General features: G+C 57.0%; 2 protein-coding genes and 1 pseudogene across 4 annotated transcripts in view; 2 read left to right on the top strand and 1 right to left on the bottom strand.

The window, feature by feature from the left end:
* ATP6V1C2 (ATPase H+ transporting V1 subunit C2) overlaps nucleotides 1–5,171 on the top strand; it is a 39,991-nt gene extending 34,820 nt beyond the window's left edge. For 2 of the 3 annotated variants that reach the window (XM_045844365.1, XM_045844363.1), the window contains exons 11-14: nucleotides 350–484; nucleotides 1,328–1,425; nucleotides 4,437–4,569; nucleotides 4,859–5,171. In XM_045844365.1, the coding sequence (XP_045700321.1) occupies nucleotides 350–484; nucleotides 1,328–1,425; nucleotides 4,437–4,569; nucleotides 4,859–4,948 (456 nt within the window). In that variant the 3' untranslated portion in view covers nucleotides 4,949–5,171. The remainder of the gene's footprint in view (nucleotides 1–349; nucleotides 485–1,327; nucleotides 1,426–4,436; nucleotides 4,570–4,858) is intronic. The other variant, XM_045844366.1, reaches the window with a different exon arrangement.
* Nucleotides 5,172–5,614: 443 nt separating this feature from the next.
* Nucleotides 5,615–24,128, bottom strand: PDIA6 (protein disulfide isomerase family A member 6). The gene is made up of 13 exons (XM_045844362.1): nucleotides 23,997–24,128; nucleotides 18,353–18,494; nucleotides 15,105–15,162; nucleotides 14,600–14,726; nucleotides 11,985–12,091; nucleotides 10,583–10,713; nucleotides 10,007–10,121; nucleotides 9,390–9,530; nucleotides 8,586–8,670; nucleotides 8,379–8,451; nucleotides 7,402–7,560; nucleotides 6,489–6,585; nucleotides 5,615–6,076 (listed from the first exon to the last, which is right to left on the bottom strand). The coding sequence occupies exons 1-13, from the start codon at nucleotides 24,013–24,015 to the stop codon at nucleotides 6,008–6,010; spliced, it is 1,323 nt and encodes a 440-aa protein (XP_045700318.1). The 5' UTR covers nucleotides 24,016–24,128; the 3' UTR covers nucleotides 5,615–6,007.
* Nucleotides 16,574–16,691, top strand: LOC123822630 (annotated as a pseudogene).
* Nucleotides 24,129–26,088: the final 1,960 nt, after the last annotated feature.

Genomic DNA, 26,088 nt, shown 5'->3' with positions numbered 1-26,088 from the left:
CGCCAAGGAGGCCGCTGTGGGCTGCACTTGGTGGGGACACCCCGACGGGGCCTGGACAGACAGCTCCGCAGGCAGAGTCGCTTCCACTGCACCCCCGGGAGCTGCCCCGCCCTGGTCTGCGTGCTCAAGGGGGAGGCCCGGGCCAGGCCGGGCAGAGGAGGGGCTGCGGGAACTGCAACCCCCGCCCCCGCCAGCCCTTCCCACGGAATATGGAGCCGAACAAAGACTTTCCACGCCCCCAGGGCGGATGGCACGCGCCTCCTGTCTGCCGGCCCATTCGGGCGATGAGCGTTATTTGTGTGTTTCTCATGCATGCTTCCTAAGAGATTAATCATTTCTGTGCCTTTAGCAAACTTCCTGTGTTGCTCTTAAAAAGGGATCCTCCTCCACCTTCCCGGACCACAAGGTTAAGGTAACCCCACTAGGTCACCCCGATAGGCCTGCCGTGGGGCACACCGACAGAGAGAGTGAGGGTGAGGGCGAGGTAAGCACCCCGAGGGAGCCCTGGGGTTCCCTGGCTTCGCATATCCTCGCCGGGGCAGGCGTCTTCCGAGAAATCCATGCCTTGCACTTTCTGTCATCTCGACGGCTTTTGAGGTCCTCCCTTCGAGGAGCCCGGGACGATTTCTTCTTCCTCATCTGGAGGCCTCTTCGGGGCTATGCGCGCCCCCCACCCCCCCTCCGGGGATGGTGCTTTGGGGCCAGGGTGCCTCTGCTCTGTCTGGAGGTGGCTGCAGCTGGTGGCGGGCAGACCCTGGCTGCGGGTGGCGGTGGTCAGGCAGCTCCGCTGTCCTGCCCTGGCTGGACCCCCCGCTGACCTTTGTGGGCAGTTGGGGGTATCAGGTGGGAGTTCAGAGCCTTCCCTGCAAGACTTTGAACTCCCCCAGATGACCGGCCTCCCCAACACCGGTGACAGCTGCCACGGCCCCAAAGCGTTGTGGTCATGTGAGGAGCTCCCGGAACTCGGTGGCCATGGGTGACGCGGGCAGGGGGCCGGAGCCCCCCACGGAGGTGGGCCCCTGGGCCATGCAGTGTCAGGTGGAAGCCTGGGGGATGCCGGCTGAGAGCCCCGAGGCCAGGGGCCGCCCGGACCACGCGTGTGTGCCTGTGGCTGGCCCGCGGCGCTTCCCGGCGCCAGGCCGCCTGGAGAACGGGGTCCCGGGCACCCGCTCCCCACCCGGGCCCCGTCGGACCGATGCGCTGCTTCTGCTCGCCCCTGGGTGTTTCTTCTCCGCTCAGGGCTTGCTCTGCCAGACCCGCGCCCTTTCTTGGCTTGGTGTCAAGGGGCGGAGTGGCCGGGAGGGGTCACGCTCGCCTGTCTCTGCAGGGACCCCTGCTGCGCTGGCTCAAGGTGAACTTCAGCGAAGCCTTTATCGCCTGGGTCCACATCAAGGCGCTGCGGGTGTTCGTGGAGTCCGTGCTCAGGTAGGTGGGGGGGCAGCCGGCCCGGCCGTCCTGCGGCAGGGTGGCGGAACGGGCCAGGTCCAGGGTCACCTGGGCTCCCCTTACCCCTCCCGGGCCCTCCAGCCTCCTCAGACAGGACATCTCCCCGGCTCCTGGCCAGGGTTTCTGCGTCCAGCGAGCTGTCCCTCAGCCGCGAGGCCCCCTGCTGGCCAGTGCCCTTTCCTGCAGCCAGACCCTGGTGTCACCTCCCACTTCCCCGCCCGCTGCCCCTGCCTGGCAGCTGCCAGGACCCAGGACCCAGGGCCCAGGGCCCAGGGCCCAGGACCCCGCTTGCTCAGAGCCTGACCTCAAGGCCCGAGCCTCCTAGCACCAGAAAAGACAAACCCAGCCACACCAAACCGCCACCACCAAAACTTATTTTCCCTTTTTTTTTAAACAAAAGCAAAATAGTTTCACTGGTAATTCTGGAGACTATAGGTAACCACAAAGAATGAGTAAAATCACCTGATGTTTTAACAGGGAGAGAAAACACCACTGATGTCCATGCTGGTGTGCACTTCTCCAGATCTGGGGTTCTTGGCTTTTTAAATGTACGGAGGTGTATAATTCTGCCTAAATTTTTATGAAAATGGGATCTGACAGGAGTTATTTTTCAAAGCTTTTTTTCCTGCTTTGAACACACGGGGTGTCGTGAACACACCGCCGGCTGCACCCCTGCTCTGGTCGGCAGCTCAGAGGCCCTCCCAGCCCTCGGGCCCCCTCTGCTGCTGCCCCCCCCCGCCCCGGCAGGTTGGCCTGGGGTCCCCTCCCAGCCCCCCAGCCCTACTCTATCTGGCTCATCTTCCCTTCCAGCACCTTCCTCCACCTTCCCCGTTTCTGCTGCCCCCACTGCCCCCGCCCCCCACTCCGTGCTCAGCCCGGCCTGTCCCCCTGCCTCTGTCTCCCCCCTCGGCTCGCCCAGCTGTGGCCACGGGCTCCTTGGTTCCGTGCCTCTGGTTCACCCTCCCCGTGGCTGCCGATGCAGCTTCGTCCGAACGCAGAGGGGATCGGACTGTGGTTCCCCATCCTCTCCCTTCCCTCCCCACCCCCCACCGCGTCTCAGAGGCCCATGAGGACGAGGGTCTCCTTGCCGGGTTGACGGGCGTTCTCAGACCAACCTGGAGTATTTCGGCCAGCTCTGGCCGGCCGGTGCCCGGGCCGAGCCTGCCTGCTGGCCGGCCAGCCCACCTGCCTCGCAGGCTGGCGCCCTGAGCACAGCCGGGACTCGGGAGCCCTGAACAAAGGCACGCGCGGGCGTGTGTGCTGCAGGGCGTGTCCCTCGTGGCCTCACGCTCCCCGGACAATCAGGGCTCTTCCCGTCCGCCAGTCAGGGTCATTTAACCTAACAGTCTGCAGCTGGCTCTTCATCTGCTTTGTATCACAGCCTCATCAGTGTGGGTGGAGCTGCCCGGCCCTTTTTAAAGGACCCCCCACCCCAGTCCACGGGGCGATGGCGGTCTGAGAGAGTAGGTGTTGACCGAGCGCATTAGAGCACAGAGCCAGGTCACGTCCCGCTTCCTGCGACCTCCCTCCCGGTGGCCTTTGCTCGGCAAGTGCTCTGAGTGCTTTTGACCTTTCCCCACCCCGGGAGCCGCAGCGCGTGCTGGGCTGAGTCCGCGCTCGGCGGGAGTGGGTGCCGAGTGTCTGTGGACTGAAGGGCGTCAGAGCGAGGAGAGCCGGTTCCCTTCGGGGTGGCAAGGCCAGGGGACTCCGTCAGCCGACACGGAGATGGGAGTGGCCTTGAGAGCTAGACGTGAGCCTGGGTCTCGGTCGGGGACAGACACCAGGGGGTCGGGTCGTTGATGACTGGCGTGTGTGGCCGAGTTCACCCCCAGGGAGAGCCAGAGGGGAGGGGCACCTCAGGGAACCCCAGCATCTAAGGAGCGGTGGCCGAGAAGCCCACAAGGCAGTCAGAGACAGGAGGGGGTCGTGCCCGGGGTCCAAGGCTGTGGAAGGTCAGGGTTCTCATGTCCGTGGTGTGGGAAGCTAGCGTGGTGACACAGGACACGGGTGTCTGGAACAGGTCAGCGAGTTCACTTTTTGTTTTGAATGGGGCAAGACGGTGGTGAGTTCCCGGGTAGGGACAGTAGGAGAGGCGGAGGGTGGCCCCAGGGTTCGGTGCTGGGCTGCAGTGGCCCCAATGGCCTGCGGCCCCCTCTCACGGAGCCGCCGACTGCACCTGTCTGCAGGTCAGACAGGAGGAGACCCCAGCGTTTCCAGGCACTGACTGCCCCATCGGCGGCCCGCAGGGAGGCCTGGGGACGCCTGGGAGCGGGACATAACCGTGGACATCGGGAAATGAAAACATAGCGACGGTAACAGGTGTTTGCCCCGGTGAATCGAGGGCAACCCCGAGGTGTCACTGCCCCGAGGACTGCGTTCACAGCTGGCTTGGGACAGGAGGGCGTGCAGGTGACAAGCAGGGAACAGCCGAGCATTTGCTCCCTGATGGTGTATTTTTTAAAAAATGGATACTCCCCAAGAGCGTGTTCCTTATGTATACAGTACTCATTTGTCTTCGGGCAACACCACAGGAAAAGCGCCAGGCAAGTGATTTTAAATGTACTTGAGCACGCGAAGTCTATTTAAAGTCTTTTGTTTACCCGAAAACTTGATGAGCTGGATTTTTCACTTTCCCCTCTTCACTGGAGGAAAGGCAGCGAGCGAGGCTGGGCTCTGGACAAACGCTTTCGGTCGGAACCACCAGTCTCGCCACCCAGCGGTCACAGGCGGCCGGGTCGGCCTCTCAGCTCTGCGGTCAGGAACTGCCGCTGTCGGAAGCGGGCTGGCCTGTTCTGGCGTCTTCTATCTGGAAAGACCTAGTGATCGTTTCCCCCGACCCTAGTCCCTTTGCTCAGCCGAGCTTTGTTTTCTCTGGCTGCTACGCTGGCTGCAGCTTTTCATTTTACTAGCACCTGCTCGGTTTCTCGTTCAGGTGGCTCTGCCCACGTTTGCGCTGGCGTTTAACTCGCGCATTTTGTCTGTCTGAGCAGGTACGGCCTCCCCGTGAACTTCCAGGCTGTGCTACTGCAGCCTCATAAGAAGTCGTCCACCAAGCGGCTGAGAGAGGTTCTGAACTCCGTCTTCCGACACCTGGACGAAGTGGCAGCTGCCAGCCTGTTGGATGTAGGTATCGGGCCCGGAGGCGGCTGCCTTTCCGCAGTGAGGGTCGGTCAGCCTCTCTGCAGGGGACACCCGCTCCCCAAACTGTGCTGGGCAGACTGTTGTGAAACCCTGCATCTTACACATGTGAGGTGTCAGCGGCTGTGTGTGTGTGTGTGTGTGTTGGGGCTGGGGGGGCGGTGTGCAGGGCAGGGCAGAGCGCACGGTCAGTGTCTGGAGCGCTTCCTTGCGCGCGGGGGCGTCACCGGAAACCAGCCCGAGCATCCCAGCGCGACCCTGTCTCCCTCCGCAGGCGTCCGTGGAGATCCCCGGGCTGCAGCTCAGCAACCAGGACTACTTCCCCTACGTCTACTTCCACATCGACCTCAGCCTCCTGGACTAGCCCCGGGCGGGCGGGCGGGCCCACGGCGTCCACGTCCCCGCAGTGTCCCTGCTGTGTCCCCGCCCCCGCGGGCCAGACGGCGGCAGACGGCCTCTCCCTCAGCCGGGGCAGCTCGGGTGTCCTCCGGAACTTAGGTTTTTAGAGAAAGTGCTCACAGAAGTCCGTTCCAATTGTATTTATTTTTTGTAAGTTACAATAAAGAAAAGCTCAGTCCTTTCAACCAGCTCTTGACTCGTACCCTAACGTGTTTCAGAACTTCGTTTTCCTGAAGGGTTTACGTCCGTGGGGCCTGCCCCTAGACTGGTGGCCTGCCACTGTGCGCCCTGTCCTCACAGACCTCTCGCGGGGACTCGGCGACAGGACACCCTCGAGCGCACCGTCAGGCCGGCTGTGCCCCGCTCGGCCACTGGCACTGGACCCGAGACGGCGCCGGGCATGACACGCAGCTCCCGGGGGCCAGCCTGGGGCTTCTCCCCCTGCCGGCCCACGTCCCCGAGCAGCCTGGCCTCGCAGGACGCCCACCACCTGTGCCACCGCCACACCTGGTGGCGCCCTGCGAACCACAGGTGTTCACAGAGGGAAGACATCGGGGCCAGACATTCGTATTCATTCACTGGCTACCCAGCAGACTCAGGATCTGATGTGCACACTAACTTCATACATTTGTTGGCATTGTCCAAAATATTGTTTTATTCTTTAATGGAAAAAGCCATTAATATTCAAATGAAAGAATCACATTAAAAAACTTACGTAAGAAACAGCCTCCAAGAACACCCAAGCAGCAGTCAGAGGGAGGGAAAAGTGTTTCAACAGCCCATCAGTTTTCTTCAAAATATTACTGGACGGAATACAACCCAATTCACTGGCTACAATTCATAGAATTTTCCATTGTTTTCTTGAGATGCAGAAGTTCACCGTCGCAGTGTTCTCTGATGACCGATCAAGTGCCGCTTCTCGGGCGACAAGGCCACGGGCAGAGCCGTCTGCTCACACAGACCGCTCCCCCCACTGCCGGAGACACCTGCTCCCAAGGAAAGGACCCCAGTCCCTGCCGACCCCTCACAGCTCGTCCTTCCCCAGGTCGTCCAGCTCCACGTCGCTGAGGTCGATGTCGTCTTCCACCGGCAGCTGCAAGACAGGAAACCACTGGCGGTCAGCCCCGCAGGCCCGCCGCAGACGCAGACGGGCGACCCTGAACCAGACCCTGAACCGCGATTTCACCGGCAGCCGCTTCACTCGCCCTCCCGAGGGGGGTGGGGCAGAGGTGCGCCGGCGCCAACGCCCACGGCAGAGCCGCAGCGGCACCGGCACCGCTCTGGGAGGCAGAGCGGATCAAGTCAAGGGCACATGCTCGGCCCGGTGATCGCCAGCAAAGCGACCTCATTTCTGACATTCGTCCTGGTTGCCTCTGTTAGGTACAAATGCCACGCGGCACTACCAACAGGACTGGGCCTGCAAGGGGCAAAGGTGCGCAGGGCCAGGGAGGTAGAGGGCGGGGAAGAAGAGCCCCCCCCCCCCCCAGTCCCCATGCCGGACTCACCTCGCCGTCCTTGCCGTCCCAGGGCTCTCTGGTGCTGATGGCGGGGAAGGCTCCACCGCCCACGGGTGCGGTGGATCCTCGCCCGAAGGACAGCTCCCTTGGGGGAAAGAGCAGAGCAAGCACAGGCGTTACGGGGGCTGCGGGGCGGGTGAAGCAGTGACTCGGGGAAGAAGGACGCGCCCGTCCCGTTCACGAAGAGGCATTCCCCGGGGTCACTCCTGGGAAACGCCCCGTGGACAGTGGCGTCTTCTCAAGCAGGGACAACAGGACCACCATCACTGAATTCCTAGGGCCTCAGCAGCAGACAAAGCCAGTTACTACCAACCATCTAAAAAACAGCAGTGCATTTTGCTAAAATGCTAGACGATCACGTAAAAGCCATCAAAGTTGAGAGTCTAAGACCCCAGACAGGCTTTGGGAAGGTGGGGTCGTCAACCCGGAACTCCGTCCCTCTCCTCCGAATTCTAACGGCGCGCAGACGCCCGCCGAGCGCCAGGGCCGCAGCCCCTCGCTGCTCTGCAGAGTGGCCCTAAAGCCAGTGCCCAGAAGTGGAAACCCTGCCACCCGAGGTCCAGGGTACTGAGCATCTTCGGGGGGCACGGGGACGACTGGGCTGCTTCTCGCCCAGGAGACCTTCACGAGAATCAGGAAGAGCCCGGCCGGCGCCCACCGAACAGAAGGGCAGAGCGACCCGAGACCAGGAAGGTGGCAGCATCGCCCACTACTGTAGGACGCTTCCACGGAAAAGCGAACAGAGCTCCCACCGCATGACGACGTGAAAGCCCCACATTTATAAACATCTAATTCTCCAGAATGACAAATGCAAACTAATTCCTTTTATCGCCTGGTCTACATAAACCCAGTTCCGAACCCAAACCCACGGCAGGACCAGACGGAACACCACCGCAGCTACCTGAGAAACTCGTTAATGCCCTGCTCGCTGAAGGAGCCCTTGAGCAGAGCGAACTTCATCTTGCGCGCGTTGATGGCCGCCATGGCGGGGTAGCCGAACCCGCCGATGCCCAGCGCGCTCTCCAGCTCCGCCTGGGCTCCAGCCTCCGTCCACAGCCACCTGGACAAGCAGACTGCGTTCAGGACAAAGATCTCCTTCAAGTTAGTTGGGGTCTAACTAGCAGATCTTAAGGAAAGAATGAAAGATTACGCTTCAGATACTCTATGGAATGAAATGGCTGTGGAAGTCAGTCAAAAGGCAGGGTCTTTAAAAATCACGTTTTCTAGGTGTGCTCTGCAGTGGCACAGTTCCTCTCCCATGTTCCCTACACCCTGACTCCAGAGCACCCCCAAATGGACTGGTCTGCCTGCAGGGCAGTCTCCCCGACCCCAGCCTCCAGAATATTACATTGTCCGCTAGGCCTCATGAATTTTGTCTCTGGTATCAGTATCATCTAGGTTATTATGCATGGTCTTTAAAAAGTGTAATAACGTCTTTTTAAAATTATAGCTATGTCACCCTTGTTCAATACATACAAAAATGCTGAATTAAAGATAAACGGCAGGAAAACGGAGGCGGACATTGCTTTAGAACGTTGCCCGCATCTGGCTGTCCCTCGGGAGAGGGCTGAGAAACAGCTCCGTTTCCTTTTCCTTCATCTACCCTCCTTCACGGCCGCACCGGAACTCGGTGACATCCCTCACTAACTTCCTGCTTGCGGGCCTGGGACCCCAGCTGCCACCCAGACTGCGGTCCCCGAGAAAAGGTGTGCTGTGGTGGAGACAAGTGCCCTATACGCAACAGACCCGTGCCACCTCTTTTCTCCCTGAGTGACACAGACAGGCACCCCCCCGCAGGACACGGAGCGGACCAGGCCCCCCAAGGGGCACTGAACTCCCCGCCCAAGTGAGCCAGCGACTCCGAGCTCCGTAACTCACCCCCACATCTTCTTCTTGTACTTGTCTGCCAACTTCAGAAGAACTTCCAGGTAAGAGTTTCTGCCTGCAGCCCCTGACGGAAGCACGGAATTTCAAGGGTGAAGACAAAGCTGCCTGTGGCGCTGAGGGACCCTCGCGCGCTCCCAGGGCGGGCAGCACAGACAGGGGACGGGGCGGGAAGGCGCCCCCCTCCCCACCGCCCCGTACCGGTGTCGAGGATGTGGGGCAGAACGGCCACCACGCAGAGCTGGTGCTCCTCGCACGTCTTCCTGGCGACGTCCTCGCTGATGATCTGCGGGGCGCGGGGACAAGTGACGGGAGACCGACTGAGCACCGCCACTGGCCTCACAGAGCAAAGCGAGAGACAGAGAAGACGTCTCCCGAACGGCACCTCCTGGCCCGCATTCCAGAAGCGCCCCAGAGCGGCTGGCTCTGCAGACGCCCGCTGAGGATCACCGCTGAGCCGCCGGCCCGCGGTGGCGGCGGGGGAGTTGCACGTGCGGCCTCTGAGCGCAACGCCCGCACAGCCCGGCTCCGACACGCAGCTCTGAGCAGGCGGACGGACGTGCTCACGCACATCACGTGTTTACATGAACCTGAGGCTCGCAGTGCCTCAGCGCCCTCGTACGTAAAGTGAGATTAAAAGTGGTATCACCTCTAAGTGTTCGCGTGAGACTGAAGTGCGAAAATCCTACCCAAAAACACCAGAACGGAGCCTGTCACATGGTCAGGGGCTAAATAAATGTTAGCTAGTATTCTGAGAAGGAGAGACGGAAGACCCACTCTATTTTTAAGAAGCTTAGGTTCGCCACTTCTCACAGTGCAATTATTTCAGTGCTCGAGTTATGAAAAGCAGCAATTAATAATCGGACAGGCTTTGCCCCTTCGAAAGTGCAGGAACACTTTTAAGAACGTTTTAAAGGAGCAGGAAAAGAGCTTAATCTGAACGGACAGGGGTGTCCTCACGGCCCGGCACTCCGTCCCCCCCTGCCCCCCCCCCCCCCACTGTACCTCCAGCAGCTCCGGAGGCGGCGCGTTGTCGGAAAACAGGTCGAGGGCCCGGGAGACGATGTCGGACCGCGTCCGCCCTCCATCGTAGTCCACAGGGGACTCGCCTTTCTGAAATATCTTGATCGTAGGGAATCCCCGAATCTAGTAAACATCAAATTCACATTCCATTAGAAACAGGTCATCTTCATGGTGTTTCTAAATCCCCCTTCTAGGTAACTGAACGGAACGAATGTCCAAGCAATGATGAGGCCCAGGTCTGCTGGGGGGGCGGGGGGGAGGGGGGTTTAACAACCGACCGCCAGGTGCGGCCGCGTCCGGCCAAACCCTGGAGCACACCCAACGTATCTGCTCTAGAACAAAAGGCTGGCTTCAGAAGCCCTGTGAGCCACCTGTAAAAGCTTGGGAAATCTAAGGGCTCCTACCAAGCACATAAAAACAGTGAAATGCTGGGGAAAAACCTCAGTAACAGTCCTGACTTCCCGACTTCTTAGTCGTAACAACAAGGTCACTCCGCGGGCCCCACCCCCGGCCCCCGCCTCAGAGGGGACCCCGGGCACTGGACGGAGGAACCGTGAAACCCTGTCTCTCTTGAACAACGGTCCTGGAGCCGGACTCACCCCGTAGCGGCCGGCCAGCATCTGGTTGACCGTGGCGTCCACGGCCGCGAGTTTCACCTTCCCTTTCGTCTGCTCCTTGACCTCGGTGGCGGCGGCGGCCCACTCCGGCTCCAGGCTGCAAAAGGAGATCCCGACTCTCAGCTCGAACGCTTTCTCGGACGCATGTGCTTCCGCTCAGCCCGGCTGCGTCCCCTCGGAAAACACTTCCAGCGCGGCCGAGAGGGGCAGGATGCTGCCTTCCACGCGTGCTCCCAGTCCCTCCCTTGTCCCCCCCAGAACCTGGATGCTCGCCCCCTGTCAGCCTCTGAGAACGTGGGAGAGGACCCGCTTGGCGTTGACGCCAACGTCCACCACTTGTTTAGAGTCGGGGGCTCTCGGGAGGAGACCCTGGCCACATCTGTAACTGGCCCAGCTCCTCCGAGGGGCGCGTGCACACTCCCACGTGGGTCTAAAGGGCGCCGCCCGAGCCCCTGGACAGACAGAGCTCACGGGCAGGCGGCAGGGTGGGTGAAGCGGGCAGGGAGGGTGGAAAACGAGAAAGCAGACAGACAGCGGTCTGAAAGCCCCGGGACTCACTTTTTGCAGTGTCCGCACCACGGAGCGTAAAACTCAACCATCCAAACGTCGTCACTGTCCAGAACATTCTTATCAAAGTTGTCGTCTGTCAGCTCGATCACGTCCTTCTTGCTTGAACTCTCACCTCTGCCCTGTCAGGGTCACACCGAACAGCAAGCTGCGGCGTGGCCAGCGCCCAGGACCCCCGCTCCCAGTGCTCCAGTCACAGAGGCCGCCTCCGCGAGTTAACAGAGTTTCTGAGCGATCCTCCCAAGTGAGAACTACTTCACTCAAATCAGGGACATCGTGTAACACTGGTATTTTATTTTTGCTTGGTTGGTAGCACTTACTTTCAAGCAACTACCAGCACATTCAGCATGACATGTAACACGTGTCTAAATCCTGCCGCTTGCCATTTTTCTTGAGAGTCGTGCTGATAGGGCTGCCCGCGCGGATGCGGACCCCAGCGCGGCCGCTGGCCGCCCCAGGGGGCTCCACGCCACTGCCCCCCCCCCCGCCCTCCCACAGAGTCCCCCCCCGCCCCAGTCTGAGAAAGCGAACTACGGCATCTATTCCTCTCCTCTCTTCAAATACTTCCCTTCAGCGCCAGCCCTAAGAGCCAGGCGGGACCGCAAGCCTGCTCTCGGCCGCCTGGGCCCATAGGCCTGGAGCTCGGGGAGGCGGCTGGGCTCGTTAAGCGTCTACATTGGAAATAAAAGGCGAGAACACAGATCTCTGGACGTGCCCCCGGCCTGCACAAAGCAGCCAGTCCTGCTGGTCTCCCCAAAGAGCAGAGGGCCACTTCATCTGTGTTCGTCAGCAAGGGTTCGTCCGCTGTCTTTCCCGAGGCCAGGAGCACGTGTCATGGGGCACTGTCACATGTTACGGAAGGGCACCTAACACGCCCTCCCGCGGAGCCGGAACCTCTTCTCTTCTTCGCTGCGCATTCACGTCGAGTTTCCCGGGGACTCCGGGCTCACTGCCACAGACACGGGCTTGGGGGCTTACCCCAAGGTCACCTGTCCGCCCGGAGTCAGTCTGGGGGAGAGCTAGCCCCCTCCCCCGACTTTGTAGCCACGTGACGGAGGGGCCGGAAGCCGTGCCCCCTGCGGCCCACTCTCTTCTCCCTCAGCCCCGGCCGAGGGGCCTCTCTGCAGGCTGGTTCTCGGCCTGCGGTTGGGCGAGATGTGCCCAGACTGACTGGCTACGGTGGCAGTGGGTGGCTCTGAGGGGGCTGGATGGGCGGGCTGGACGGCTGATTGCCCATGGGGTCAGTGGACCCAACCTCCTGTGATCTTTTAGTTGAAAGTTTACCGATTTACAACTTAAAAACCCCCCCAACGACAAAGCTACCTCCTACCAGGGGCCCACTCTCAGGCTTCAAAATCGTCCCCCACTGCCGACAGACGTGGCACAGCCTTACCTGTTTTCCAGAGCTGTAGGCGCCACCCTTTCCGCCCAGGCGGTCCTTGACGAGCTGGCGCACGGCGCTGAGAGCGGCGTCCACTATGGCCTCGGCAGTCCTGCCGCCTGCGGGTGGACAGGGCCTGAGCGTGCGGTGGTGGGCGGGCGCCGCTCCGCGCTCGGGCCCTGCAGCCGGCACTCGACAGCCTTCGGAAGCCTGCGGAGCCGCGCGCTCAAGCAGCCAGGGGCTGCAAGCCGACTCAGAAGTGTCAGGGCAGCATTACATGCCACGAGGCGAATTTCAGAGTTCCAACGCAAAACTCTAACATTCAGAAAGTTGCATCTTTCTTTTTTTAAAAATGACTTTTCTAATCAAACTCCCTAGGAAGAGATAAAATCCGAGACCACCTTGGACCCGGCCCAAGAAAACCCTGTACAGCACCACGCAGAGCGAGCTCTGCCCAGCCGGTACTGCGACCCCGGCAGGACCCCCAGTGCCGCGGGCTGGACAGAAGGGCAGTGTGGAGCCCCAAACAGGCCCTTCCCACCAGGCTTTACCTGGAAACAGACCAAGTCAAGAAACAGACGAGCAAAAAAGGCAAAGAGGCCCTGGCTGGTGTGGCTCAGTGGACTGAGTGCCGGCCTGCAAACCGAGGGGTTGCCGGTTCGATTCCCAGTCTGGGCACATGCCTGGGTTGCAGGCCAGGTTCCCGGTGGAGGGTGCGTGGGGGGCAACCACACACCGATGTTTCCCTCTTCCCCTCTCTCTAAAAAATAAGTAAACAGGCAGCAAGCCAAATGCAACCCTATTGTAAACATTTGATTTTTATAAGTTAGCAAAACAAATTATTATTCTGGGGCAGAGAAGCAGATGTTTACTCAGAAAGAATGACACCCATCACTCATCAAACCTCGGGGCTGGGAGTCCAGAGGAAAGGACGCGAGGCTTTCTGGTACTTTGAACCCCAGCTTGGTGACGTACCGACTACACTGTCTTCACCAAGTCACGTGGTTCCCGTGCACCTTTCGGTGGCAATGTAGGTTTCACATGCTCATTTTACACAACAGAAGCAGGTCTAGAGAGTTAAGTGTTCTACTGGGTTGGCTAAAAAGTCCATTTAGTTTTCTCTGTAAAACAAAAGACCTATTTTTCATTGTCACCACTAACTTTACTGACTTGGATATTCTGAGTATGTCGGCTATCTCCTGCTAGTGGCTTCTGCTGGGGAGAGGCCAGGGGGCTGCTAAACATCTTCCAGTGCACAGGACAGCCCCACGGCAAAGAATTATTTGGCCAGAGTGTCACAGTACCAAGAAACTTCGCAAACCACTTCTGACATGTTCGATCAGTCACAGAATCTTCTCCTGTACTGCACAAATCTTCTTTGCATTTCAGTTGCATTTTTACCTTCCTTGAAATAACATATAATACACTGAAAATGTTGTGTGTCTTCTTCCATCTTCAATATTAAAATGACTGCACAAAAATTCACCAATTTTGCTAAGTTTTTTTTTTTAATGCAGGCTGATATGACAGCTGTCATGATACAATCTAACAAAATTGTTTCAAATGAAATTAAAGACATCTAAACACTGCTAGAGCCACCGTACAGAAAAACCCAGCGGACTTTTTGGCCAGCCCAACACTTAGCCACGAAGCCGGAGCGTGGTGAGGCCAGCAGCCGAGCCGGCCGGCTGCCACCCCTGCCCTTCCTCTCCGGACTCTGCTCTCCCCTCGCGCTGCCCCTGCTGAGATGTTCTCTCTGTCAGCTGCACACGGCGCAGGCCACCAAGCACAGACGGCACGGTGACACCGTTTTCCGGGCCTGCTGGTTCTGCAACGCCCCCGCCCCGCAAACTTGTTTTTCTCACATAAAGCAAAACCGAAGATGTTTGATTTGTGAAGTTGCCACTTATGTGTCCCATGTAATAAATCTTAAGGGCTGTTCCATACAAGAACACACGGGTAACTGAAGGAACGTTCAGCTCCCAGAGTCTGGAGCCCGAGTTCGCTCCTCGGCTGCCCCAGGGCCCAGGAGCAGGTGCTCCTGGTTTCCTTCCTCATCCACGGACGGGCAGCACGGGCAGCCCTCAGCACCAGCTCGGGGCTCTGGGCCGCGGCTGTAACACTGCGTGCCCAGCGTCCACGGCGCCGCCGCAGGCAGTCTGCACGGCTTCCCCACCACGGGCCCTCTTGGGCCGCTGTGCCAGACCCTTCCCCTGCAGCAAAGGGGAGGTCACAGCGAGAGGACACCAGCAGATCTTTACTCAGTGTTAAGGAACTGTAAAATACTAAATAGCTAGTAATTTAAAAAAATTGTAATGAGAAAGACGAGAGGGAAGCACAGAGCATCGTTACTCCATCGTGGCAAAGGCCACGTGGCCTGAGCTGGTGGGGACGATGAGGGACAGCCCCCCGCCTGCCGGGCGCCCACGCAGCCTTCAGAGCGACTCAGGGGGGGCAGGCACCGCCCTGCGCCGCCACGGAGGCCACGGAGCTGCGGAGACGCAGGCGCGGGGAGGCTGAAGAACCGCAGGTGGGGGCGGGCCAGTCCCAGAGCCCAGTCCTCGCCTGTGTCTCCCGGCCCACTCAAATGAAAACCCAGCCGGGGCAGCCGCCAGCGAAGTCCTTACCCTGATAATCTTCTGGCCTGTTTTTGTTGGAGCCGAAAATCTTGATGGTAGGGAATCCCTGCACCCCATACTGTCCCCCGAGGGACTGGTGTTTGTCCGCGTCCACGGCACCCACCTTCACAACACCCTGCGGAGAAGGAGAGAGATGCCCGTTTCCCTTCCAGCCCGAGAGGGTTCTGCAAGACCCTCGTCTGAGTCACGTGAACTCAGAGACAGGACGACCAAGGGCGGGGTTGCGTTTACGCACAGAATGAACGGGGGCTTCAGTCTGCGGAGGCACCCCCAAGTGGAGCGATGGGTAAAACACAAACTAGCCCCCGAAACAGAACTGGCACCAATAGACAACATGAAACTGAGAATGGACACCATACCTTTGCTTCCTACATGATCCTGGCAGTAAAACAAGGAGTTTGAGCTTTAACATTGCATTTTAGCTTCTTATACATTAAGCCATTTGCATAAATCCAAACATACACAGACACATGTGGACACCTCGGGAACTTACTTTTAACGCAGTTGCTACTTTCTTCCACTCTGGTGTCAACCTTTGGCAGTGGCCACACCTGTCGGAGAAAAACACAACGCAACAGTTAAAGTCCTTGATCCCCAACTCGGAGACCACCCGCCAGGTCTGCCGAGTGACAGCCACAGGGGCGGGGGTGTGCGAGAAGCGCGAGCACCCACGGAACGGGACCCTGGAGGAGCCCAGTATTTTCCGACTTTGCTGCAATTCCTCTTCATCTCGTAGCTTTACGACGCTTCCAAACTACTGCACGATTCGATTACGTTCAGAGCGTTTACACAAACCCCGTCACCCCCAACTCGCTGCTCGGCCCGAGCGTCAGTGCGCATCTGGCCAAGCGTCCCTCCGCGTGGGGCTCGAGCTGCAGGACCAGGCAAAATGCGGTTTCCCGGGCCCCGAGAGATCCAAGGTCCTCGGAGAAGGGGTTTAGGAACACGTATTTTCATAAATTCGGCCAGTGGTTCCTTCTTAAACCTGTTGCGGTTTGATATTCTCCGATCCAGTGCAGCCTTTCCACGTACAGGTGAGGCACCTGTGCTCGAGCCTAAACACCACCGAGCTGCGGCCCCCCTGCAGCGTGGGGGGCCGACATGCACGTCGCCCCACGTCGGTCAGCCTGACACGTGGACAGCACAGGGCACCTCGAGGCGGTGACAGAAGAGCAAGAGAGACACACGGCAGACAAGACCACGAGGAAACCCTTAACCTTTCGGGAACTGGCACTCGAACGTGGGTGAGCTGGAAGACACCCAGAAAGCGCTTCTAAAAGCGGTACTCGCGCAGCCCGCTGTGTTGGCGCCACCGCAGGCAGCCGTGCTGCTCACATTCTCGGATCTGCAATGCCCACCACGTGGCGATGCCCCGGCTAGCTCACACAAGGGCGAGCCGGGTTTTCCTTGCTGCGAACAAAGTGAATTCCCCTCTAACTAGGGCTCCGCGAGGGCTCACTGAGTGAACGCGGCATGCCGGCACCACCGTGGGCGGGCGGCCCCACCCAGGACTGCAGGTGACCGGCACAGCCGGGGAGGCCGGCCTTGGCGCCTGCGTGTGACGGGTGGCGAAACCGAGGCCGAGCGGTGACGAGACCCTGCCGCCCTGCCGCCTCACGCCCCAGAGCCCGCGCGCTCAGTCCCGTGGGAGCAGCAGCTCCCCCCGGCTCGCCACGGGGCCTTTCGAGGCAGCGTCCTGAAGTGTTGTTCCTACACACTTCTATGTCCTGTGTTTTGGTGTTTGGGCGAGCAACTTAGAACTCCAGGAGTCCAAATGTTATAGACCTCTGTGCCTCCTTAATGTCACTTTACGAAAGAAGGATGCCAGTCAGAGGCTCTCAGAGTATGTACCTCCTTCATTTTTAACGTGAAGCAACGTAAAGACACATCAAAACGCCACATAAATAAATACAAACGCAGCCCACCCTCTGACCCGAGGGCCCTCCGCCCGAGGCCCACAGACCCCCGACCCCCACGAAGGGTTGTGAGTAAAACTTAAGGGCTCTGTAGAGCAACCTGGAGAGACTGACAGCTCAGGTCAGCATAACACCTGCAGCTGCCACCTGCCTTTCCTATAATATTAAAAATAAATAAATAAAAAAATTTTAAGGGCTCTGTGAGCTTTGCTGGCAGCCCCGCCCCCTGCTCTGTCTTCACCGACCTGCCACCGGAGTCTAGGGCTTCCTTTCGACTGTGAACACGAGCAACACAGCACAGCGGGTGAGCACCCAGCCGCGTCCCTGTCACCACGGCAGAGCCGCACGCACCGAGGGGCTTCACTGCTGCCCCAGGACTCGGGGGCGGCGCAGCTGTGAGACCTGCTGCCCGGCCCCGTCTGTACCGCCCGGCAAAGCAGGGCCACACAAACACGTGCCATTTATTTTAATGTTTTGACTTAGTATTTTAGCTCTCCTTTGTGATCCGACAGCCTTCGCCTGCACCCGCCTGCCAACGCACAAGCACAGGAAGAGGCCGACCGCGCCTGCTCTAACCAGACAGGCTCTACCAGAGCGGCGTGGAGCACAGCCCTGCCGGGGGACAGTAGCAAAGAGCCCCCGGTCCAGGCCCCGCCTTCTCCACGACGCTGCTGGCTTAGTTTTGGAGTGAGGCATATTCTCGTACATCCTAGTTCCCAGAAACAAGGTAAATGACTCATGCCAACAAATAACAACTATTTGTTCATTTACTAACACAGATGAACTAGCCCATATAAAATCCTCACTTGGATTTAATAGCCAAAAAACAAATGGGAGCTTTTAAAAAAATAATAAAGGCATTAAGATGAACATTATTCATGATGTGGCAGCATCAACTTCCAAAACAGAGGGTTTTGCCTTCGTTTGCTACACTGATGAACATTAAGTAAAACATTTCACAAGGACTGGTATTCTGTCCCCAAAACTCAGTTCCACGGTCCTCCAGAGGACAAACTGAAGCAGTAAGATCAGGCACACCCAAAATGCTAAAATCTCAGGTCAGAATGTCACTGACCACCCCGGGTGAGCTTCGGGGCACAGCTCACCTCTGGAAAGGCCCCCCGGGGTCCCCGGCCAGCCCACAGCCCCCCGTGTGCCCATGAGCTGGCGCCCGGGTGGCTCCCGGGCACCGCCGCCTGCTCGTGCGCAGCACTGACGGTCTCCTGCGCATTTTGCACCATTTCCACCGGCCTGTCTCTGAACTTCCATTTGTTGGGTTTTTTTGTTTTCATTAAATGTTTCAACTACATGCTGTGTTCTGACTATACATAATTGTAACACTATTAATTTCAACAGTAAGTATATCCTCACCCCACAAGGGTTTTTTCCAACAATGAGTCTGAGGCAAGGAAGGAACTGGTAAATCAAACCCGATTTCCCAATCACGTCCTTCTGGCAGCAACCCTCTTCACGACACAGAGGGGGGCCGGCCCCAGCTCTTCCCCTTTCTCTGCCCAGTGTTCTCCCTTTGCAAATCGGCTCCTGCTCGACCTGCCCGTACTCACCTCCTCACAGGGACACATCTCCTTCAAGTTCTTCGGGGTTTTTCTCTTTCTTCTGTCTTGCAAAAATGAGCTCCCTCACCCATTGTTTTTCCCTTGACTCCGTCTCCATGGCCCTTAACAAACACGCTGTGGAGTCTCCTCCCACTTCCCTCTACTTCTGTCAGTAGGTAAACTAGATGGCCAGATAAAAACCACATTTTTATATAGTATTTTTCCTTGTAAAGTACCATAAACGACTGACAATATTTCATAATACTTACCATGGAGCAAAGAATTCTACAAGCCACAAACTATCGCTCTGAATAACTTCGTGGTTGAAATTGGACGGGGTCAGTTCGATGACATCATCGCTAGAGGAATACAGACCCTCCGCTGTCAGAAAGAGGGTGCAGCTCACCAGACCTGGAGAGACAACCAAAAGCAAAGCGTCAACGGCAGGCCTCGTGCCGACGGACACCCCGGGGACCAGAGTCTTCTTCAGCGCGTGGAGCCCCCCCCCCCCGCCCCCTGCCCCGGGGAGAAGCACGGCTGGGGGCAGGCCCCTCCTAACACCGTACCCCTGCCCCTGCTGCCAGGAGCCCCTGGAATTTTAGGGGCGTGCAGTGCCCAGCAAGAAGGGAGCTGCACTGGAAAAAGGTTTACACACTATTCTTAGCGCCCTCATTCTCTGTGGCTGCCCCGTGCGGCGGGACTACCACTGCCCTTAGGCGGGCGAGGACACCGGGAAGTCGGAGGGCACACCCAGCCGTGACCCGAGTAATCCACACAGCATTGATGTCCTACGTTCCTCAGGTGCAGTATTAGCACGTCACCTTTACTGAGGCTCTTCGGGCTTTATTATGCTCATTGGGGTGACACTGGTGAACAATTACACAGGTTTCAGGTGCAGAATTCTACAACAATCAAAGCTTTTTTGTTTTTGTTTTTTTTGTAGGGAGAAGTAATGATTTGTCTCCCCTGCTAGACTGGGATCCTCTCAAGGTCTCCAGGACGCAGAAGTCTTTTGAATGGCAACACTACCAAAATCTCACCTCCTCCTTCCAGATTTACATGTAATTTCATGTTTTCTATTTGTATTGCTTTATACCTCCAGAACAATGCTAAGTAATGGAATGCTCTTGATTTCAGCAGAAATATTTTCCCATTTTCATGGTGCTGCCTTCTGTGTTGAAACAGGTGAACTGTACGCAACGAAACAAATGTCTATCACTGTCTTTTCAGCATCTACAAGGCAGTCACCCCTTCCTGTGCCCACTTCGTAAAGGGGGTTCGGAAGGCATCAGATGGAGCTTCTTTCGAGTGACCCAGTGGTAAATTCCTTTTGGAAGGCGCGTACACCAACGTGAACTGCTTTATTGCTAAAAAGTCCACCTAACACTTACACAGTGCTTTCAATTTCCAAACCACTGTCCACTACGTCAGGTCACCCGACTGTCCACAGCATGACTAACTGGAGAGCACGGCTAACTAAAGGCAGAATGAGACCAGGGGCCGTCTACGGCTGTACATGCAAGCGCAGCTCTGACTTCCATTTCCAAGCTTTTCCCGTTAAACCACGCCGTCTTTCTAGTGCTCGAGATCAGGAGGTTGTGCGCCAGGGACAAGAGTAAACTAATCACACCATTCGAGATGACTGCATTTGAACGACAGAGCCTGCTAATGGAGGAACTTGAAATCAAACTGGAGACCCTGCTAATGGTGACTGAAGCCACGAACGGGTTACCGTGGGGGTGGGGGTGCGATCGGATTCGCTCTCTGGAAAGGGTCTGGCTGCGGCGTGGGCAGTGGACGGGAGCTGTCAGGAGAGCACCGTCACACAAACCGAGGGCACGAGGGGACGGGCAACAGTAACGACCGCTCCTGGGAGCTCCCACAGGAAGGACTGGCAGCTGCACTGGCTCTCCCGACACAGAGGTCACGGGCGGCTGGGCTGGGGTGGGGTGGGGCAGGGTCTGCAGGGGCCTGGAGAGCAGGAGGGAGCACACTGGCGACAACAGTACAGGTAGCTCTTGACACGGGTTCGTCACAAAGAGCAGCAGAGCACAAGCAAACGCGGGACAGAAGGCTGGTCTCGCTGTGAAGATGGGAGTGGGCCGAGCACGAGAGGAGGAGGTGCGGGCAGAGGGAAAGGCTGGAGACAGAGCACAGAGAATCAAGAAGCAGAACAAAGTGCCCAGGGTCGGGAGGAGGGGGAGGGACCCCCCGCCTGTGATGGATGACCTCCCCCCGTCCATTTTTCAGAGGACACATTCACTGATACTAGAGAAGGCGGCGGGGGAGAGAAACATCGGTATCGGTTGCCCTTTGTATGTGCCCTGACGCTGGGCCCCAACCTGCAACCTGGGCACGTGCCCTGACACAGAGTCAGACCCACGGCCTGTTGGTTTACAGGACGACGCTCCAACCACCTGAGCCACACCAGCCAGGGCCCCTCTTCCATTTCAAGAGGTGGGGACGGGCGGGTGGGGACGAGGAGCAGGCCGACCAAAGCGGCTCCCTCGGTAACTGTGCTGTCCAGTGCGGTGGCCATCGGCCACACACGGCTACCCCGCACTGAGAGACGCTGCAGGTGTAAAGAGTGCACTGTATTTCAAAAACTCAGTAGGAAGGAAAAAAACTACCTCATTCATATTTTTGATATTGATTCTGTGCTGAAATGGTATTTTATTCAAATGGTATTTTAGAGATATTGGGTAAATAAATGCATATTAAAATGAATTTCACTCATTCCTTTTTGCCGTTTTGAATGTAGCTACTAGAAAACTTGAAATTGCAGAAGTGTGCACTGCGTTTCTGTTGGATGGGGCCGCTCAGTCATCTTCGCTGCTGCAGGAAAAGTTAAATAGAACTCGATATAGTTAGTGAAGCAGGTAAATTAAGAACCTAAGCAAACCTGGCTGGGGTAGCTCAGTGGATTGAGCGCGGGCTGCGAACCAAAGTGTCGCAGGTTCAATCCCCCCCGCCAGGGTACATGCCTGGGTTGCAGGCCACGGCACCCAGAAACTGCACATTGATGTTTCTCTCTCTCTCCCTCCCTTCCCTCTCTAAAAATAAATAAAATCGTAAAAAAAAAAAAGAACCTAAGCAAAGACAGTCTTAATTCTACATAAGCTTGAGAGACAGACTGGTCCTGGAGAATCCCCTATGAAGATCTACTTCACTTAAAGAAGTTCTTTTTGGGGGGGGGGTAAAAATTGATACATATTAATACTTGTTCAATACACTAAGTTCATTGTGAAAATTTCAAAAATCGAAAAGCAACGCAAAGCCATCCACAGTCCCCTCCAGAGCAAGCCATTCATATTTTCACTGACATCTCCATGTAACACAGGCCTAGAACTTTATTACTTTATATAAATGGGACCTTACCATATATATATATATATATGGATATACACATACATATATGTATTCCCTTCTGTAGCCTTTTGTCACTCAAAATAAGTTAGACACAGTCTATGTAATAATTATGGACTCATTACCCCATGTAACCATCTGATACCATATCATCTGATAACCATACAGATACCCTCTGTATCTACTGACAGAATCGGCTTCCCATTGTTCACTGTTAACAGGCCAATGCTGAAAATGCTAATCACTCCCTCCCCGCAACGAATGTGATTACTTAAAATCTTACAGAGGGTACTGGGGACATGGCTAACATTCTGATATATTTATCTGCTGAACCATCCTCCAGAAACTGAAACTGACATCTTAACTCAGAATAACACTTCTATGATGCCATGTGCCAGGTACTGTCCTAAATACTTAACATACCTTAACTCATTTAAGCACTGTACGTGGTACGTACGATCACGTTCATTTTCAGGCCAGAAAATGGAAGCACAGAAAGGTAACTTACCTAAGGCCATATAATTAGAAACAGAACCCGGTTATGTAACCCGATGTTTCACCCGCGGTCTGGAGCCTGCAGAGGTCTCATCCCAAGGAAGGCCGCCACAGGCAGTTAGTTGGCGGCAGAGGGTTAGGCTCTTTCCTCTCCCCCGCCCATGGGGACAGCGGTAAAGAGTGCACTGTCCTTCCTCCTCAGGCTCGAGCCACCAAAGGCACGGTCCATGGTCCCTGACTCTTACCCGGGGAACTCGCTTCCCCTCCAGACAGAGGCGGCCACGACCACTGACACTCACTATGACATGGACTTGGGCTACTTTTCCCTAGTGGGGGTCTTGGAGTTCTGTCTTTTTAACGTTTGCCTGGTCCTCACAAGAGCCGCCCCTCCTTACAAGTGGCTCTCCAATGGAATGCCTCCATGCTAAAGCTCCAAGACCGAACCTCCTTAAAAGGGAGTATGACCTAGTAGGTTTAGAAGGAAATCAAACATAATAATCTGAAAAACAGATTAAAAGATGTATACATTCCAACGGCAAAAGTATAGCCAGTAAGGACTCCACAAAATCCCCCAAGAAAACAAAACACTCTGGGCCCACTTAAGATGATAAATAGCTAAGTGCTGACCGATACGGTTCTGTTTCCAAAACCCACGTCGCTGCCCGGCTCCCTGGTAAGAAGCACCCGCAGGACCCCGGGACCCCCAGCCTCTGGACTCCCTGCGAGCGGACAGCTTTGCCGCGATCCCGCCGCAGCAGCAGCGGAGGATGCTCTAAACCCACGTCGGTGACACCTCCCAAGAGCGCACGGCCCCAAAGCAGTCATCCCCGCAGGGGCTGCTTACATTCATTGGGATAACCAGTCCATTGACAGAGCCGCCGCGGCCTCTTTCAGAGCTCGGTCTGCGTTCACGGGCGGGCCACTTTAAACAGGGACACCCCTGCCCCCACCACACCCGCTCCCCGGATCTATTCCCTCTGCAGCAACGCAGCCAATGTTTCCATCTTGTTTCCTCCCTCCAGACGTGCATTAACTCGTCGCTCCTCCGAACGGCCCGGCGGAGTGCCAGCCCCGAGGGGTTGAGGAACTTGCTCCGGGTCACGCAGCCAAGCTGCTGCGGGGCAGCGGGGCTGGGACTCGAACCTGCTGTCGGGGGCCGGGGTTCGCGTCATCACCGCCAGAGCGCTGCGGCTGGGACCCAGCGGAGCCCGAGAAGGACCGGGACCCTCAACCTAGCTCGCTGTCGTCTTTCAAAGAGACTTACATGATTCAAGAAAGCCTGGGTTCAATTTAGTTTTTAAAAGTTCCATCACCTTTAACGTATTCTTGCATCGTTAAGGCCAGTTTGTGAACGGCACCGTTTCCTTTAGGGGGCGACTACCAGGCTGATTTCGGGACTGGGTTTTGCTAGTTCAGATTTTCTCAGAAGTGGGAATTCCACCAAACAAGTGGTGAGGAAAAGAAGCCGCGCGAGGAGTACGTGACTCTGGCGCGCGAGGAGTACGTGACTCTCCCGTACACGGTCGAGCCCGAGGTCCCTTCCAGGTTGCGCCCCAGCACTCACCCTCCCCCAGGCAGGAAGCCAGGCTGACCTCAGCGGCTCGAACGCAGCTCCTAGCCCCCGCTCTCGGACCCAGGCTCGGGGATGTCCCGGGAGGCCCGGAAGCCCGAAGTTCGGGCCCGACCTCGGGGCTCCCCTCGCCCCGCCACGCTCGTGTACACGCTCCCCCCGGGGTGGGCTGCGGGAGCCCCCGCCAAGGGCGCCCTCTCCTCCCCACGCGCCCCGAGTCCGTCAGGGCCCCGCATCTCCGCCCGAAGGCCCGCGCGGGAGCTCCGGCCAAAGGCAGCCCCGGTCCCCGGGGTTCCCCAACCGTCCCCCCGGGGCTCCACTGGCTTCCCCGGCAGCGTCCTCGAGTGGGCCAGGCCTGTGAGCCCCCCACCCCCAGAGGGGACCCTGCCAAGGCCATGCGACGGCCGGCTCCCCGGGCTGCGGACCGCCCCGAGGGTTCGGGGCCTTCAAACCGCACCCCAGGACCGGGAGGCCGCGCCTACCGAGCACCAGGCGAGCCATGCCGAGCGTCCGGGCCGCCGCGCAGTCCTGCCGCCGCCTCAGCTCTGCCGCGCCGCGCCCCCGTCGCCCCACGTCCCGCCCTCGGTCCGCGCGAGGCCGGTGGCAGGCGGTGCGGCGGGGGCGGGCCGGAAGACGCTCGCCAAGCCGTGGCCGAGGCTCATTGGTCTCTGAAGGCCTCGTTCATTCGCACAGCCAATGAGAGGTGGCCGGGTAGAGGTTACGGGTTTGGTTTTTTTTTTTTTAATAAAGGCGGGGCGAGCGGCGGAAGGAGGGACTTGCTGGGGGCGGGACTGCCCAACCTCTGCATTCTCGTTGGTCCTCCCCCCTTGCCAACCACCCCCCTCCCCAGACCGTTGGAGTCCACTATTTGGTGTTTCTTATCCCTTGGTTCCTTATTCTCTCTTTAACCCCACGTTAAGCCTCCTCGAAGGAGCCCCTCTCCAGCCCTCATTCATCCTTGGCCTCCCCAATCCCTTTTCCTCTTTGCCCCCTGGGAGGATAACTTTCTTTGGGCCCTCAGTGCACCCAGGACCTTGTTAAATGATGTTAATTTGTTCCCGGATGAACACTCAGTCAAAAAACACTTGCTAAGCACGTGCTGTATATAACCTGTGTCACCAAGTATTTTGTTGAATTGCTTTAAAAGTCGCCATGTCCTGGGCACAGGACTGTGCAAAGCCTTCCCGCAGACAGGACCACGTTCCCCGCGGGACTTAAGCTTCAGTGCCCCTCGCAGGGTTTTCTTCTTCGCCCTGGGTGGGGCCCTCGCGATGCCTTCACGTGGTCTGATGTCTTCTAAGGTTTGCAAAAGTAAAATGTTTGAGGTATAATAGACTAAGACTAAGGTATCTTTCCACTCTGATTTCCCTTCCTATGTTTGGCGTAGACTTGAGCATTTTGTTTTTTTGTTAGTAATAGTTTCTTTCTCTGTGCCGCCTAATACATAACGGCTGTGTTATGTTACACATAGCTCTGTTAAGCTATGATCTTGGCAAAAGCATTTCTGAGCACAGTGGGGTCTAGGAATGGTAGTGACTAGTAGGGAGGCACTAGACCCAGGTCTGGAAGATTTGCTAGACAAGCAGAATGTCTTTCTGGGGGAGAGGGACCAACGGGTGCCAAGAAGGTATAGACAGGTGAACCTGCATAGTGAAGAGGAAGCCGCAGCCAATGCCCGTTTTTGGCATTTTGGGGGGTGGTGCTGGGGACTGTGTGACAGTGTGAGGCCTTCAGATTGTAGTACACAGGCTTGCCCCCGCAGATCCCTGAGTTTTAATTCTCTAAGATCTCTTATTGATGCTGTTGAAAAGTCTCGAACTTGGTGTGTCAGGGTAGTTAATGGTGGCCTCCAAAATAAACAACCCTAAAATCTCAATGGCTTATACTGTAAAGGGCTGTTTCTTGCTCTCGTTGGGAGTGGCTTTTCAGGTGGTGACTCAGGGACTCTGGCTCCGCCCACCATACAATGCCAACATGCACTGTCACTCAGTGTGGGAGGTACTGTCCCCAAGGGGGCAAAACTGGCTCATGGAGGGAAGGAGATAAAAAAAAATCTTAGATATTCCTACGGCTACAGTACATAAACAGATACACAGCATATCTGTGTTTTTCAAATTTCATGGGAGAGAGGAAATTAGAAGTGTCTAAAAAGGCTCCTTAGGAGGATGATAATGAGAAAAAAAAGAGAGGCTGAGAAACACCATTCTAGAACAGGGCTGTTCAATAGAAATACAATGTGAGCCACAACAACATAGAAAATTTAAAAATTTCTAGTAGCCACACTGAAGAAGTAAAAGATTGATTTTAATAATATGGTTTAACCCAAGATACCCCCAAGGTTATCATTTCAACCTGCAATCCTATAAAAATGACTAATAACCTATTCTACATTCTTTTCATATGAAGTCTTTGAAGCCCGGTGTATATTTGACACGTGCCGCACATCGCGAAACAGCCACATTTCAAGTGCTCAACAGCCGTGTGGAGCGGGAGGCTGCCCCGCTGGACAGCACTGTTCCGGCTCCTCCTCCGGGTCCTCGCTCGGCCCTTCCGCATTTGGCCGACTGAAGAACG

The sequence above is a fragment of the Phyllostomus hastatus genome, unplaced genomic scaffold, assembly GCF_019186645.2.
Source record: "Phyllostomus hastatus isolate PE091 unplaced genomic scaffold, TTU_PhHast_1.1 phas_contig_402, whole genome shotgun sequence".
NCBI lineage: Eukaryota > Metazoa > Chordata > Mammalia > Chiroptera > Phyllostomidae > Phyllostomus > Phyllostomus hastatus.
This window is presented reverse-complemented; position numbering and strand designations above follow the sequence as displayed.

What these genes read in the sequence shown, in the direction of transcription:
- PDIA6 (XM_045844362.1), bottom strand. An exon ending in GTAGAATTCTTTGCTCCATG is followed by an intron (nt 15,163 to 18,352) that starts GTAAGTATTATG and finishes TTTCTCCGACAG; the next exon opens with GTGTGGCCACTGCCAAAGGT. An exon ending in CGCCTCCGGAGCTGCTGGAG is followed by an intron (nt 8,671 to 9,389) that starts GTACAGTGGGGG and finishes CGCGCCCCGCAG; the next exon opens with ATCATCAGCGAGGACGTCGC.